Source organism: Bos indicus, chromosome 21 (genome assembly GCF_029378745.1).
Source record: "Bos indicus isolate NIAB-ARS_2022 breed Sahiwal x Tharparkar chromosome 21, NIAB-ARS_B.indTharparkar_mat_pri_1.0, whole genome shotgun sequence".
Lineage (NCBI taxonomy): Eukaryota > Metazoa > Chordata > Mammalia > Artiodactyla > Bovidae > Bos > Bos indicus.
In genome coordinates, this window is record NC_091780.1 from 22405134 (window position 1) to 22419532 (window position 14399).

At 45.7% G+C, this 14399-nt stretch overlaps 1 protein-coding gene across 1 annotated transcript in view; it reads right to left on the minus strand.

Moving 5' to 3' along the window:
* Positions 1 to 14399, minus strand: part of IQGAP1 (IQ motif containing GTPase activating protein 1) — a 107062-nt gene that overhangs the window by 14922 nt on the left and 77741 nt on the right. The window contains exons 19-31 of the mRNA XM_070775164.1: positions 12334 to 12504; positions 11255 to 11338; positions 11078 to 11149; positions 10912 to 10981; positions 10312 to 10520; positions 9084 to 9239; positions 8683 to 8846; positions 7289 to 7513; positions 4611 to 4751; positions 4436 to 4520; positions 2857 to 3089; positions 1913 to 2045; positions 94 to 196 (exon numbers count right to left, since the gene is read on the minus strand). Of these exons, the coding sequence (XP_070631265.1) occupies positions 94 to 196; positions 1913 to 2045; positions 2857 to 3089; positions 4436 to 4520; positions 4611 to 4751; positions 7289 to 7513; positions 8683 to 8846; positions 9084 to 9239; positions 10312 to 10520; positions 10912 to 10981; positions 11078 to 11149; positions 11255 to 11338; positions 12334 to 12504 (1846 nt within the window). The remainder of the gene's footprint in view (positions 1 to 93; positions 197 to 1912; positions 2046 to 2856; positions 3090 to 4435; positions 4521 to 4610; positions 4752 to 7288; positions 7514 to 8682; positions 8847 to 9083; positions 9240 to 10311; positions 10521 to 10911; positions 10982 to 11077; positions 11150 to 11254; positions 11339 to 12333; positions 12505 to 14399) is intronic.

A 14399-nucleotide genomic window follows, 5' to 3' on the forward strand; every position in this document is an offset into this window, starting at 1 on the left:
CACGAACAGCGTGGAGACAGATGAGGAGACAATCACAGCACTCCTGCCACGCTCCCCATCTCCAGCTTCCAGGCAGTTACGTCGGAACCTTACCTATCAGGGACTCGATGGTGGGCACCTCGCCGAGGTCGTCCAGCAGCTCGTGGATCGGATCATTGTGCTCCGGGGCAATGGCATCCTGGTGGTCTAACAGGAGCTGCAGCCACATATCCAAGGGTCAATTCCATTCACACACTCAACCCACCATCCCCCAGCCCCACCCACACCACCTAACAGCACAAAAGAGGTTAGATAACAAAACTCCTGTGTTTTCAAGAACTGACAAGTTAATCCTCAACAGACTGACCCAAATAAACAACATGACACATAGAGCAACATGCTGGCCTGTGATGTATGAAGAAGAAATACTGGTACTCTCTCAGTCAGTCAGTCAGTTCAGTCACTCAGTCGTGTTCGACTCTTTGCGACCCTATGAATCGCAGCACGCCAGGCCTCCCTGTCCATCACCAACTCCCGGAGTTCACTCAGACTCACGTCCATCGAGTCAGTGATGCCATCCAGCCATCTCATCCTCTGTCGTCCCCTTCTCCTCCTGCCCCCAATCCCTCCCAGCATCAGAGTCTTTTCCAATGAGTCAACTCTTTGCATGAGGTGGCCAAAGTACTGGAGTTTCAGCTTTAGCATCATTCCTTCCAAAGAAATCCCAGGGCTGATCTCCTTCAGAACGGACTGGTTGGATCTCCTTGCAGTCCAAGGGACTCTCAAGAGTCTTCTCCAACACCACACTTCAAAAGCATCAATTCTTCGGCACTCAGCCTTCTTCATAGACCAACTCTCACATCCATACATGACCACAGGAAAAACCATAGCCTTGACTAGACGGACCTTTGTTGGCAAAGTAATGTCTCTGCTTTTGAATATGCCATCTAGGTTGGTCATAACTTTCCTTCCAAGGAGTAAGTGTCTTTTAATTTCATGGCTGCAGTCACCATCTGCAGTGATTTTGGAGCCCCCAAAAATAAAGTCTAACACTGTTTCCACTGTTTCCCATCTCAGTACCAGCTATAAAGGATTTAAATGCACCATACAGAAGAAAACTAGCTTCACTGGTGGCTCAGACGGTAAAGCATTTGCCTGCAATGCAGGAGACCCGGGTTCGATCCCTGGGTTGGGAAGATCCCCTGGAGAAGGAAATGGCAATCCACTCCAGTACTGTTGCCTGGAAAATCCCATGGACAAAGGAGCCTGGTAGGCTAAAGTCCATGGGGTCGCAAAGAGTCAGACATGACTGAGCGACTTTACTACAGAAGAAAGAACAAGGAAGCTCACAGACTTCAATACTCAAGTTATCAATGTACTCTACAACCAGTTCAAATGACTCATACTCATGCTTTCGCGTAAAGCTTCTGGTATATAATATCTTTTAATTCAGAGAAAAGTGCATCAGATCAACATTATTATTAATTCAGGGCCATTCGCCAAATCCTACATGGTGATGTCGTCAAAAATGACAATCACTGAAATTTCATTTTACTTCCTCATTTCATGTTCTATATGCCCCCAAAGGGGAAAAAGAATGAATTGTAAAAACAGTATTTTATCCAGTCACTATATCAGGGGTCACAACAGAAATTCTGAAGCCCACCCACGGGGCTTCTGATTCAGCTGGCCTGAGGTGGGGTTCCGGAAATTTCGTTTTTAAAAGCCAGCCCAGATGATATTGACACAGGTGGCCTGGGGATCACTTGGAGAAAGTTAAGAAAAATAAGCAAAGGAAGATAAGAAACAAGGCAGATGTAATGTCAGTAAGATCTAAGGATGGGGAGGTATCTGGCGTCCAGAGACAGTGGGCAGCAGCCAGAGAAGGCAATTAAGACAGAGCAATGGAATTACGTCACTGAAGAATACTTACCGTGTGGGTGTTGATGATCTCGCCGATGGAGATGTAGATCACTGGTTTGGTGAGGGTCACTAAATCGGAGTATTCATCCACATTAAACTTATCCTGAAGCTCTGGGACATCACAAGCAGTTTGGAAAAACCGTCTGAAAATAAACATAGGAGCCGGGCCCCGACAAGTGCCACGCGTTTAAGAAGCTGATGAAGGAAGGACACCCCACAAACCCTTAGAACGGTGAGTTCAAACAGAAGCCAGGCAAGACGGTTGACTCGAGAGAAACCACAGCATGTCCATTGTGCCTGACAGCCCTGGGACGTTGGTGCTCTTTCCACTTTATTCTAGTTCTGCCCACAAGAACCGCTCAACCGTAATTTAAGACGGTTCTCAAACACCAGTTGTTGTTAGTGGACCCAACTCTCGAAGACAACGCCCTGAACTCACGACTCAGTGATTAACTTACAAATACTAAAAGTGCTCTCCAATTCTTCTCTGACTGCAAAGTAACACATGCCTATGTAGACATTATGTTTATGTTAAGTATTGTCTATTTCATAGGAACACATTTTACTTTTTAAAAATATTTTTTAAATATTATTTTTCATTTCTATTTTGGCTCTGTTGGGTCTTTGCTGCTGCTCACAGGCTTTCTCTCAGTGCGGGACATGTGCTTAGTTGCTCCACGGCATGTGAAATCTTTCCAGACCAGGGATCCAACCCATGTCCCCTGCACTGGCGGGCGGATTCTCAATCACTGGACCACCAGGGAAGTCCAGAACACATTTTAATAGCTCGCATATGTTCCTCATCATCATCTGGAGCTCTGAGCGCATCAGGCACGTATCCTACGGTACTGTGGTCCAGGGAATTCTGGGTGTGGTATTTCATCTCGTTTTTACCCTTAAGAGTTAGAAACACGCCCACAGAGTCTTTTATGTACCTCATCCCTTTCTCCTTACCTGAATTTCTGGTAGGACTGGGAGAGGTATTCATTAATAATGCTCAAATGAGCGTTATCTCCCAGGAACATCTTATTGGAAGCTGCGTGCTGGAGCATCTTGGCAATGGACCCGAGATTGCGACGTTGGTCTGTGGTGAGCTGGCCTCCTGCCGACAGGTCAATGATGTCAAAGGCATCAGGAGCAACAATGGCTGGATTCATGTATCGGTAGTAAAGCAAGTTGCCAATAATCTGGGAACAAAGGAAAAAGAAATGGGTGTTAAAAGCCACTTCAACAAGTAAGCCACAAATGACTTTGCTAACAAAACCAGAATATGTGGCCTTGTGGGGGGAGGGGGGGGGACACACTCTACACACACACACACACACACACCCCTTTTCTCAAGGCCTGAAACTAAAATGACCAAATCCCTCAACTGGATGCAGAAAAAAAAAAGAAAATGAGAACAGAATTGAAAATCACTACAATGAAAGAACAGATTCTGAAGGTAAAAATGGTAGACATGAAGTCTGTTATCGAGCATTTTAGGGCATTCTTTGTCCACATATCACGGCAGCAGATAAAGCCGTGTCAGCCACATGTACTTTTCATTACCATGGAGGTGGGCACTCATTCTAAGAAGCTAAAACAAATCCTTGAACATGACCTAGCGTCATCTGTCCAACCCCCACCATCCTCATGCTGCAGACATCAAGGCAGACAAGTTAATGTCTCTGAAATCAAAGCCACTCAACACATATCTCTTCTACAGAAGAATTCAAAGACAGTCAAAGCATTTCCCCTGGAGTTGCATTCAGAAAAAAAGAAAATGAATTCACCTGAACAGAAAGTCTAGAATCGAGGCCTCACTGTAGGAAAGCAGAGAGCTAGGAGAGAAGAAAAAAGCGTTCAGATTAAGGAAAAAAAAAAAAGAGGGAGCACAGCTGAGTAAGAAAGAGTCATCAGCAACAGCCTTAGCGCAAACTGTGCTTGCTACCATTCATCTGGCCACCAGCAGAGGGAGCAAGTCTTCAGCAAAAAGACAGGACTCAAAGAAATGCTATCTCAAGACAGAAAAATCCATCTTCTCCACTTGGTTGATAGCCATGTGCCATTCAAACAACATAGGAACTATACAGGAACTAAAAGAGGTATCACTTACTGTTTACAATCACTTTCAAAACCTCAGGCTCAATGGCAAGCTACTAACAAAATCTATGCTAAGGTCCTTATTACTAAAGGTCTAAGGAGGGGAACAGCTACCCACTCCAGTATTCTGGCCTAGAGAATTCCATGGACTGTATAGTTCATGGGGTCGCAAAGAGCTGGACACGACTGAGAGACTTTCACCTTTACTTTTCATTTTCAAGGTCAGGCTTAGTCCTGGAGAAGGAAATGGCAACCCGCTCCAGTATTCTCACCTGGAGAATCCCATGGACAGAGACCAGCAGGCCAGTCCATGGGTTCTCACAGGGGCAGTCACAACTAAGCGACTAAAACAAACAAAGTGAAGGTCGAAGGCCAGGCTTGGTCTGGGCACTTTTCCCTCCAAGGGCTATTATCGGAAGGGAAAGAACGTGCCAGCTTTTGGTCTTACCTTCAACAGCTCATCCTCACCAGCATCAGGGAACTTCTCGTGTAAGGAGTCCTTCAGCACTTTGGCAATGAAGCGCATCCCGTAGCTGTAGGGTAGACAAAACTTGGTGAGAAGGACTGGGAGCTGGAGGCCACTAGTGCTGGGCTCTAAGGGGGCCACAGCGGGCGACACTCACGGGATTTTGTCCACAGAGCTGATGATGGCTGCCAGGAACTTGTCAGTCACAGCCCGCATGTTCCGGATGGAATTGTCTAGCCGAGTCCTGACTTCCTCATGAGAGAGGGCCTGTTCTGGGGTCACGTCATAGGGCAGTTTGCTGGGAAAGCAAAAATTACCCCCAAGTATGTTAGACCATAACTTCATGGCAAATAGAAGGGGAAAAAGTAGAAGCAGTGACAGATTTTCCTTTCTTGGACAAAGGTCCATCTAGTCAACACTATGGTTCTTCCAGTAGTCATGTACAGATGTGAGAGTTGGACCACAAAGAAGGCTGAGTGCCAAAAAACTGATGCTTTCTAACTGTGGTGTTGAAGACTCTTGAGAGTCCCTTGGACAGCAAGGAGATCCAACCAGTCCATCCTAAAGGAAATCAACCCTGAATATACATTAGAAGGACTAATGCTGCGGCTCCAATACTTCAGCCATCTGATGCAAAGAGCCAACTCATGAAAAGACCCTGATGCTGGGAAAGATTGAGGGGAAGAGAAGAAGGGGGCAACAGAGGATGAGAGTTGGATGGCATCACCGACTCAATGGACACGAGTCTGAGCAAGCTCCGGGAGATAGCAGAGGACAGGTGTGCTGCAGTCCACGGGGTTGCAGAGTCAGACATGACTTAGCAAATGAACAACAGCAGCATGCTAGACCAACAGCCTGAGGCGAGGCTGTGTCTTTCATAAGCAGAATGACCCAGAGAGACCAGGTAACTTTGTTATGCTCACAGAGCTGGTCAACGGTGGGGCCGGAACTGGGGCTCAGGTTTTCAGCTGTGACTTTGGAGCCTAGATCTATGTGCCAGGCACTGCGATAGGCATTTGGGATCAAAGTGCTAGAGACATGATAGCTTCCCGAGTTCCTCACCATTTGTACGTGTGGGAGAGACACACACGTAAGTATCTGTAAACACATCGTGCAACAATAAGAAGCTGACCGGAAGTCTTACAATGCTACAGAGAAGAGGCTTCTACTCAGATTGGAGGAATCGAGAAGACGTCCATAAGGAAGGAACATATGAACTCAGAAAAATGGGAGAAAAAAAAAGTCTTCTAGGAAAGAAGATCAAAAGGAGGTATGAGGAGGAGAGATGAGAACATTAAAATAAATAGAGGCCAGGTCATGGAAGGCCCTGTGTGTATTGCTAAGTCTGGACTTTCCCAGAAGCCAGGGAGAGCCATTTAAGGGACAGGAGATCTGAATTTTGAAGATTACCCCCCGAGAACCTCATGTATGATCTAACCCTGCTGCTGCTACTGCTGCTGCTAAGTCGCTTCAGTCGTGTCCGACTCTGTGCGACCCCATAGACAGCAGCCCACCAGGCTCCCCTGTCCCTGGGATTCTCCAGGCAAGAACACTGGAGTAGGTTGCCATTTCCTTCTCCAATGCATGAGAGTGAAAAATGAAAGTGAAGTCGCTCAGTTGTGTCTGATTCTTAGCAACCCCATGGACTGTAGCCCACCAGGCTCCTCCATCCATGGGATTCTCCAGGCAAGAGTACTGGAGTGGGGTGCCATTGCCTTCTCCGATGATCTAACCCTACTCTACACCAAATGAGAGACCCACTGCAGATCACGCTGCTCACATCTCTAGCCCTCACCCAAGCTAGATAAAATCAGAAACATTTTGGCTCTCTGAGCTGTATTCCCCAGCATTTCCCATATTCTGGTGACAAATTCCTGCTCTGGATGTATTAACGTAGGTGTTAAACTATGGCCCAGGCACAGAAGTCTCCTGGATTATGGTAATTTAGTTGGCCTAACTTGCAGTGTTCCAGGGCAGCTCATCATTTGCCCACAGCATCTCCTGTTCCCTCTCACAGAACATAGATATCTCACTCAGATCCAGGTGTCTCTTCCCACCTAACCCCATTTCTGCGATGCCTGTGTCCTTCCAGTCCTAGGCTCTCTGAGCTCCTTTCATCTGCCAACATTTGCACAGGAAGACTCTGCACTCGGCAGGGCCCATCACATCCTCCAGCCTCTGCCACGTGACGCTCACCCACTCAGAGAGGCTCTCATCAACCACTCTAAGTTAGCTCCCACTTGTATGCTTCATCACAGCTCCCTACAAAACTACAAAACTTCACAAAACTCCTCTCAGCTTGCAACTTCATTTCTATGTACCTGTCTCATCTCTCCAAACTATGAACAGAGGGCAGGGAGTGTGTTGGTTTCAGTCATTATTGTATGTCTCATCTGTTATTGTATTTTTTTGTTTGTTTGTTTAATGTAGACCATTTTTTTAAGTCTTCATTGAATTTGTTTCAATATTGCTTCTGTTTTATGTTTTGTTCTGGCTGAGAGGCATGTGGAATCTCAGCTCCCCAACAAGAGATTACCCACACTCCACCCCACTTAGAAAGTGAAGTCTTAACCACTGAACCGCCACGGAAGTCCCCAATATCGTATTGCTATATGTGCATTTAACCCACTGTCTGGCACTTAGGAAGTACTCTATAAATATTTGCTAAATAAGTGAAGAAATTACCAACTTACCAACTCAACTACTTAAAGAAGAGGTTTCTATGGAAAAACTATTTGAACAATTACTAACTTTCAAATCAAAAAAATATTAACTGCTTAAAAAGAGAGAGAAAATACTAAGAGCATGAAAGAAACAGGGGCTGTGTGATCATACCTCGCCTCTCCTGTCTGGGACTCCATCTGGTTAACCCAAGACTTGTAAATATCCACGGGGTCAGTTTTGATGTTGAGGGTCTTGTCATCCATGATCTCCTTCACCACTGGAGCCAAGATCTGTCTGAGCGCGTTCTGGCCCCGGGCGCCACGGTTGAAACTCACAACCATCTTAATAACTGTTGGATTTCCTGTCACAATCTCTTGAATCTGATCTACTTTCGACCTGTAAAACACAAGAAACAAGTTCAATTCAAACTAATCACGAATCTACCAACTTTCAGATCCTTCCTACTTAAAGACTCCATCTCCTTAAAAACAGAAGTAGCTGGAAAGAGGTGGGTACATGCTTTCTCTAGAAACTTTCCCGATTCTCATCTGAATACAGAACCTGCCTGCTGCTGCAAACTCTTATCATGGGAACATGATCGGGTCTCTTATTAGCTAAAGATGGGAAAGTTTTCTGTTTGGATCAGTTTTTTAACAATTCTATCTTAATACAGAATGTTTCTAAAATTACTGGCAAATAAAATGTCTTATTCTATCATCTCCCCAGAAACAGCAACACTTTATATTAGTGTTTATATCAGTTCATTAGCATATTAGTTTTATCTTGTGTATACATGATTAGTTTATATTGGGTGTAGTACACATAGCATGAAAAAGTGAAAGTGAAACTGTTAATGGCTCAGTCATGTCTAACTCTTGTGATCCCACGGTCTGTAGCCCAACAGGCTTCTCTGTCCATGGGATTTTCCAGGTAAGAATACTGGAGTGGGTTGCCATTCCTTTCTCCAGAGGATCTTCACGACCCAGGGATCAAACCCAGGTCTCCCACATTGCAGGCAGAATCTTTACCATCTGAGCCCCCAGGGAAGACCAATTAATTACATGTATACCACATATATATACACATATATGTGGTATACATGTAATTAATCAGTACTTTTAGTATAATTAGCTTGCATTAGTGTATAACATATATTGCTGTTGTGGTTTAATCCCTAAGTCGTGTCCGAGTCTTTGCAACCCTATCGATTGCAGCCCATCAGGCTCCTCCGTCCATGGGATTTCCCAGGCAAGAATACTGGAGCGGACTGCCGTTTCCTTCTGCAGTTCTATCCTTGGATCAGAAAGACCCAAGGATAGAACCCACATCTCCTGCGTTGGGAGGTGGTTCTTTATAGCTGAGCCACCAGGGAAGTTCTATACTATATATTATTATGTTATATAAAAAACAGATGCTTCTTTAAAGTATTTCACACATATCACAGTGTGGAGAAAAGGCACAGACAGGCCTCAATCTCTAACTGGTAGCATCTGGCCTGAATCTCTAACTGGTAGCATCTGTGATGGAGTGGAGGGGTTCCCAGCCCTGCAGAAATCTGTCCCTACTTGATCTCCTCCTGCAGGGCTGTCTTGAAGAGCCGCAGGAGCAGGTACTCCTCACGCTGATTGGAGGCATAGTTGTAGAGAGTGAAGATCACAGAGTCCATGAACTTGGTGGACTTGTTCTGGGGCATCTGAAAGATCAGCTTCGCCAGGTAGGTGGGGTTGGTCTGAAATATAAACCAAGGGATAAGTGATTTCCATGTAACGTGAAGGCTGGCACAAATATTCAAGACTTTTCAGCTTGAAGGATCAGGATGTCCCTGAATAATAAAAGAAAAATAAGACAAGCCCTTTGCTCACCCCTCAGTGGAAATCAGAAAGACTTCCACAGAGATCCATGCATAAGGTTTTCTTGAGAAAAAAGTTAACTAAATTTTACAGTACTGATTCCAGGAGCCACTCACCTGCAGTAAATAAAATAAGTGTTGATACGCTTCCAATTTCTCTCTCTTCTCCTTGCTCAAAGCCTTCAGACCTCCCTTCTGTTTATTTAGCATCATCATATCAGACAACTGTTCCTTATTTTTTTTGGTAAGTTTTTTACTGTGGGAAACCACATCCTGTAAACAAACAAATATATACATAAATCAAAACGCTTTCAAAGATGCAACTCTGGGCATTACGGACAGGTTTTTAGCACCTAAAAACTTTCATGAAGGTCTACTGCACTGGCAGATCCCATTACATATCTTAGAATCACTTCCATCTGCTGTTGCTGTTTTAGTCACTCAGTCGTGTTTGACTCTTTGTGACCCCATGGACTGCAGCCCACCAGGCTCCTCTGTCCATGGGATTCTCCAGGCAAGAATACTGGACTGGGTTGACACGCCCTCCTCCAGGGGATCTTCCCAACCCAGGAATCGAACTCCCATCTCCTGCTTGGCAGGCTGATTCTTTACCACTAAGACACCTGGTAAGCCCTTGGAATCACTACATTGAATCCTATTTTCAGTATCAATCAAATCTATTCCTACTCAAATCTACTTATAAAGAACCTAATCCTAAAAATGTCCATTGATTCAGGAAACCAGCTTCTAGGAGTCTACCTTACAAAGTCTTATATACAATAAAAGCTACAAACACTGAAACATTAACTGCAGTATTATTCTGTAATAAAAAAGTTGAAAATGCCAAACAGTCTGGAAAAAGATGTGACTCAGACTACTTCCTGATCAACTATTACACTGCCATTAAAAATATTTGTGATGATATCATATAAAATGTATCTTATCCTCTATATTAAATAAAAATGTAGGATACAAAATGATTGTTAGAGCAGTAGAATTATGGGATGATTTTTATCTATGCTTTTCTATTTTTAAAAAATACTTATTTGGCTGCCCAGGTCTTAGCTGTGGCAAGCAGACTTGTAGTTGTGCCACGTGGGATCTACTTCCCTGACCCGGGATGGAATCCCGGCTCACTGCACTGCAAGCACAGTCTTAGCCACTGGATGGATAAGACTTCTCTGTGTAAAGCTATATGATCAAATAATTTCATTTCTTATATAACATAAAAGAAAACGTACAGCATTCACTGAGAAGAAAGCCAGCCCTGTAAGGCATAAAGGGGGGGAGGCAGACGTGTCAAGCAGGACAGTGCTCCAAGGCCCTGGCTGGCACTGGACCATACCTGCAGTGTAATTTTATTTTTCACCAGCAGTCCGATTTTGATATCCATGAGATTGAGGTCATTCTCCAGCTGCTGGTTAGAACGGATAAGGGTAATAACCTCTTCCCGCATCTTCATAAGATCGAGCTCCTCCTGAAAATCCTGGTCACTTTGGTCGAGCAGGTGGACGAATTTCCGGACCACAATCATAGGCGGATCCTCGGCGTTGACTGACAGAGAGAAAGCATGTGTCAGATGAGGAATGGCATTCAGAAGAAGTTCTGTGTCTTGGAAAGCATCAGCATTGTCTTATATTTTAAAAAGAAAACAAAAGCAGCTCTATTCACACGTAAGACATTCGTTTATTTTTGAGATGTGCAGAGACAACCACCAAGTGCAATCTTCCTGGTCATGCTATTGCTGTGTTGTTATGTGGAAGGCAGATACGGCAAGCAGCAAGACACCAAGCCCTGGGTTAGCAAAGGAGCTTCAGTCACAAGCAGCACCCTGCCCCCCAAGCCTTGCCTGCAGGACAAGAAAAGAGATCCGTGGAGAATACCCAGAACCCGATGGCTCTCAGCCACTGCCTCAACTCTTCTCTGCTGAGCCACAGTTACTCACTGAGAGTCTTGTAGTCATCACGAGCTTTGTTTGCCCGGATAAAAGCCTGGATTTTGATAATGTCATTTATCTAAGGGACACAAAAGAAGATATTTCTCAATTCATCTGTCCACTGCAAACACAGCAAAATCGATTCTATGGGTGCTTCTCTCCCAGGGGTACTCACATGATCTCGGAAATACTGCAGGCGTTCTCTATAGCGCTTTCTAGCTTGGTGCATCCTTGCCAGAGACTGGATCTGTGGAGAAGGAGAGGGGGTCCCAGAAATGAGAAGAGCCCTTCATCTCCACACATGTCACGCTCGCGTGCCATGCTGACGAGAAACCCCGCCCGGGATACGTACCTTTATAACTTCATCTTTGTGGGAGCGCAGGTAAGCCAAGCGGTCTTGGTATGCCTTCTTCTGCTTGTATCCTCTCCACTGAGACTGAAATCCAAATGTTACAGAATATGCATCATTTCCCAAGGGTCATAGGAAGTTAAAAAAATCTCCCCCAAGACCAATTCGTGATACAGCTTTAAAAAGGACCACGCCCACCTGTGATAGGGGAAGGAGAGACTGGGCTGCACCTCCATCAGGAGAGCACCTGGCCAACTTCCACCTGTTGGAGGTGAGCACAGCGCTGGGCACTTTTCAAAGGGCATCCACACAGATGCTGACACTGGCTCCTCACAACCAATTGGTGAGGAAGGTAAGATAAACATTAGCATCCGCATTTACAGAGGAGGACACAAACTCAGAGAAGAGGCTCGCCACCACCTGACAGTGCTGGAGTCGTAACTCCTAACCCAGAATTCTTTCCGAGCTTCCCTATCACTGAAGCAAAATCAGAGTTGCTTCTCTCCATATTCAAATCTCACGTAAAGGAATAGTCTTAGGAGACGGTGAGGTGCCGAGAAGAACTGCCACTGAGCTGGACAAATGCCACTGAATACCATTAAGCACACGCTGATTATGTGGCAGTAGAGAAAGGGATGGTCAGAAGCCAAAATCCCACTCAGACAGTCGATCATAGACACTGACTGTTCATCACACCCAGACACTCGACTGTAGGCTCTGACTGTGCATCACACCCAGACACTTGACTGTAGATTCTGACTGTCCATCACACCCAGACACTTGACTATAGGCTCTGACTATTCATCACACCCAGACACTTGACTGTAGGTGCTGACTATTCATCACACTCAGACACTCGACTGTAGGTGCTGGCTGTTCATTACACCCAGACACTCGACTACAGGTGATGACTGTTCATCACACTCAGACACTCGACTGTAGGTACTGTTCCCACTCAGACACTCAACTGCAGGTGCTGACTGTTCATCATACACTCAGACACTCGACTGTAGGTGCTGACTGTTCATCAGTCTTGCTCTGGAAGCCCCCTTGCTGTCTGCACATAGAAGGCTCTGAAATACCTGAATGCAGGTGATGGCCGGGATCTGTTTCTTCAGGAAATTCATCCTGGATCGGAACTCCTGTCGGACTAAGTACCCCCGGCAGCAAGCCTGAAGCTTGGTGATCAAGCCTTCGTTGGCCAGCCAAAGCTGTTCCCGGTTATACGCAGCCGTTACCCCAGAGATGGAACTCTGAAAACACATCAGTCATGTGAGAAGACATACACATACAGAGTTTTAACATGGTGTCATCTGCAGTGCACACACTAACGCTCACAGCTTGCCAAGGCTATAGTTGCAGTGCACAGGCTTAGTGACCTCATGGCACGTGGGATCTTCCTGGACCAGGGATCAAAACCATGCCTCCTGCATTGGCAAGTGGGTTCTTTACCACTGAGCCACCAGGGAAGTCCCTATACTAGACCTTTAGCCAAGAAACAGGAATGAAGACTTCAGGTCTATTTTTCAAGGCCAAGTTGCCCTCACATCCCCTGGTAAAGAGTAAAAAATGTGACCTTCTTTGACCTCATATCATTTCCTTTACTCACTCACCTACCTAATGCTGACCATCCCAGGAAATGTGCTTGCTGATCTGGGGTCATACTGACAAGAAGACAGAGAGACAGGTGCCACCAAGGCCTGGAGCACCTGGAACGCCACAGAGGAGGGCCCTGTGGGGGAGTGGACAGACTACAGACGGTCTGGAGAAGCAGCCTAGTATGTTTGGACTGTTACTACCAGCTCCGGAGAACCAGCAAACCTTCAAAGAGGAATAAAACCATCAGATGTGTTTTTAGAAAAGCAGCATGGTTAGTTGAGTAGCTGATAGATTAGCGTGAGCGGGTGAATTAGAATCCTGGTGGCATATGATCCAAGTGACAGCAGCCCTGGATCACGCTGGGTGAGGGCAGGAGTGCTGAGAATGGTTACTGAGAACACCTGCAAACCCACCTGATAGCCATAGTCCCTTCTTATCTTTGATGTCAGAGCTATTTCCCCCGCCTCCGGGCCACAATGTGTACAGTTAAAAGACTACATGAGGACCTCCCTGGTAGTCCCATGGTTAGGATTCTGTGCTTCCACTGCAGGGGGATGGGTTTGGTCCCTGGTCAGGGAATTAAGATCCCACATGACATGCAGTGCAGCCAAAAAAAAAAAAAACCCAAATAAACAGAAACAAAAAGACTATATGACCTAGGGACAGTCCATGGGATGCAAGCAGAGCAGCTTGGTAAGATCTTTGGGAAGGAAAGCTCTTTAAGAGAGACAGACAGCTGGCAACAGGCCTGTCTGCTCTCCTCCCCGTCTTCCTACTGCCTGCCTGCCTTCCTTCTGGAGGACAAGGTGACCTTGAGAATGGCAGAGCAGGAAGACAGAGGACCTTGGGACAGACCTGACTGTGGAGCCACCACACCTTCCCTGGATGCTCAACTCCAGAATTACTTTATGTGAGGGAAAAAAAAATACACCCTTATGTACTATTCCAGCCCTGATGTTCCTGTCAAACTGTGCTGAGGTGTCTGCTGGACTTCTAGACTGCAGACGCAAAGGCACACCTGGTGGTGAGGAGGTGGCAGGCAGCGAGTCTGAAGGACCAAGACTGAGCTTTGCAAGCACACAGGCAAAAGTTGGGGCTACCGGCTTGAATGAGATGACTGAGGAAGACTATAGAGGAAAAGAAGGGGGCTGATGGAACCCAAATATAACACAAGTGGAGTCAGAGGAAACGAAAGGAGAGGGAGGTTAAGAAGGGACACTCGGAAGTAGAACCAGAAGAGAAGAGCACTGGAGAAGCCGAAAGAGTCGAGGGTTTAAAGAAGTGAACACACTGAGAGGCCACCTATGATGAGAGCACAGCTCCTCGCTGAACTTGGCAATTAAAAGGCCACTGATGCATTCTAAAGCAGGAGGTTTACTAAAGTAAGAGCTGGATAGCCATGAGCTAAGACGTGAATGGTAATGGAAAATGAATTCATGAAGGACGGACAAACTTAAAGGCATTTAGTAAGAACAGAGTATGAACCTACAGGCAAGACTGAATCAGGAGAGCTCTAGAGGATTAAAATTTTTGTCTTTTTTTTTTTTTT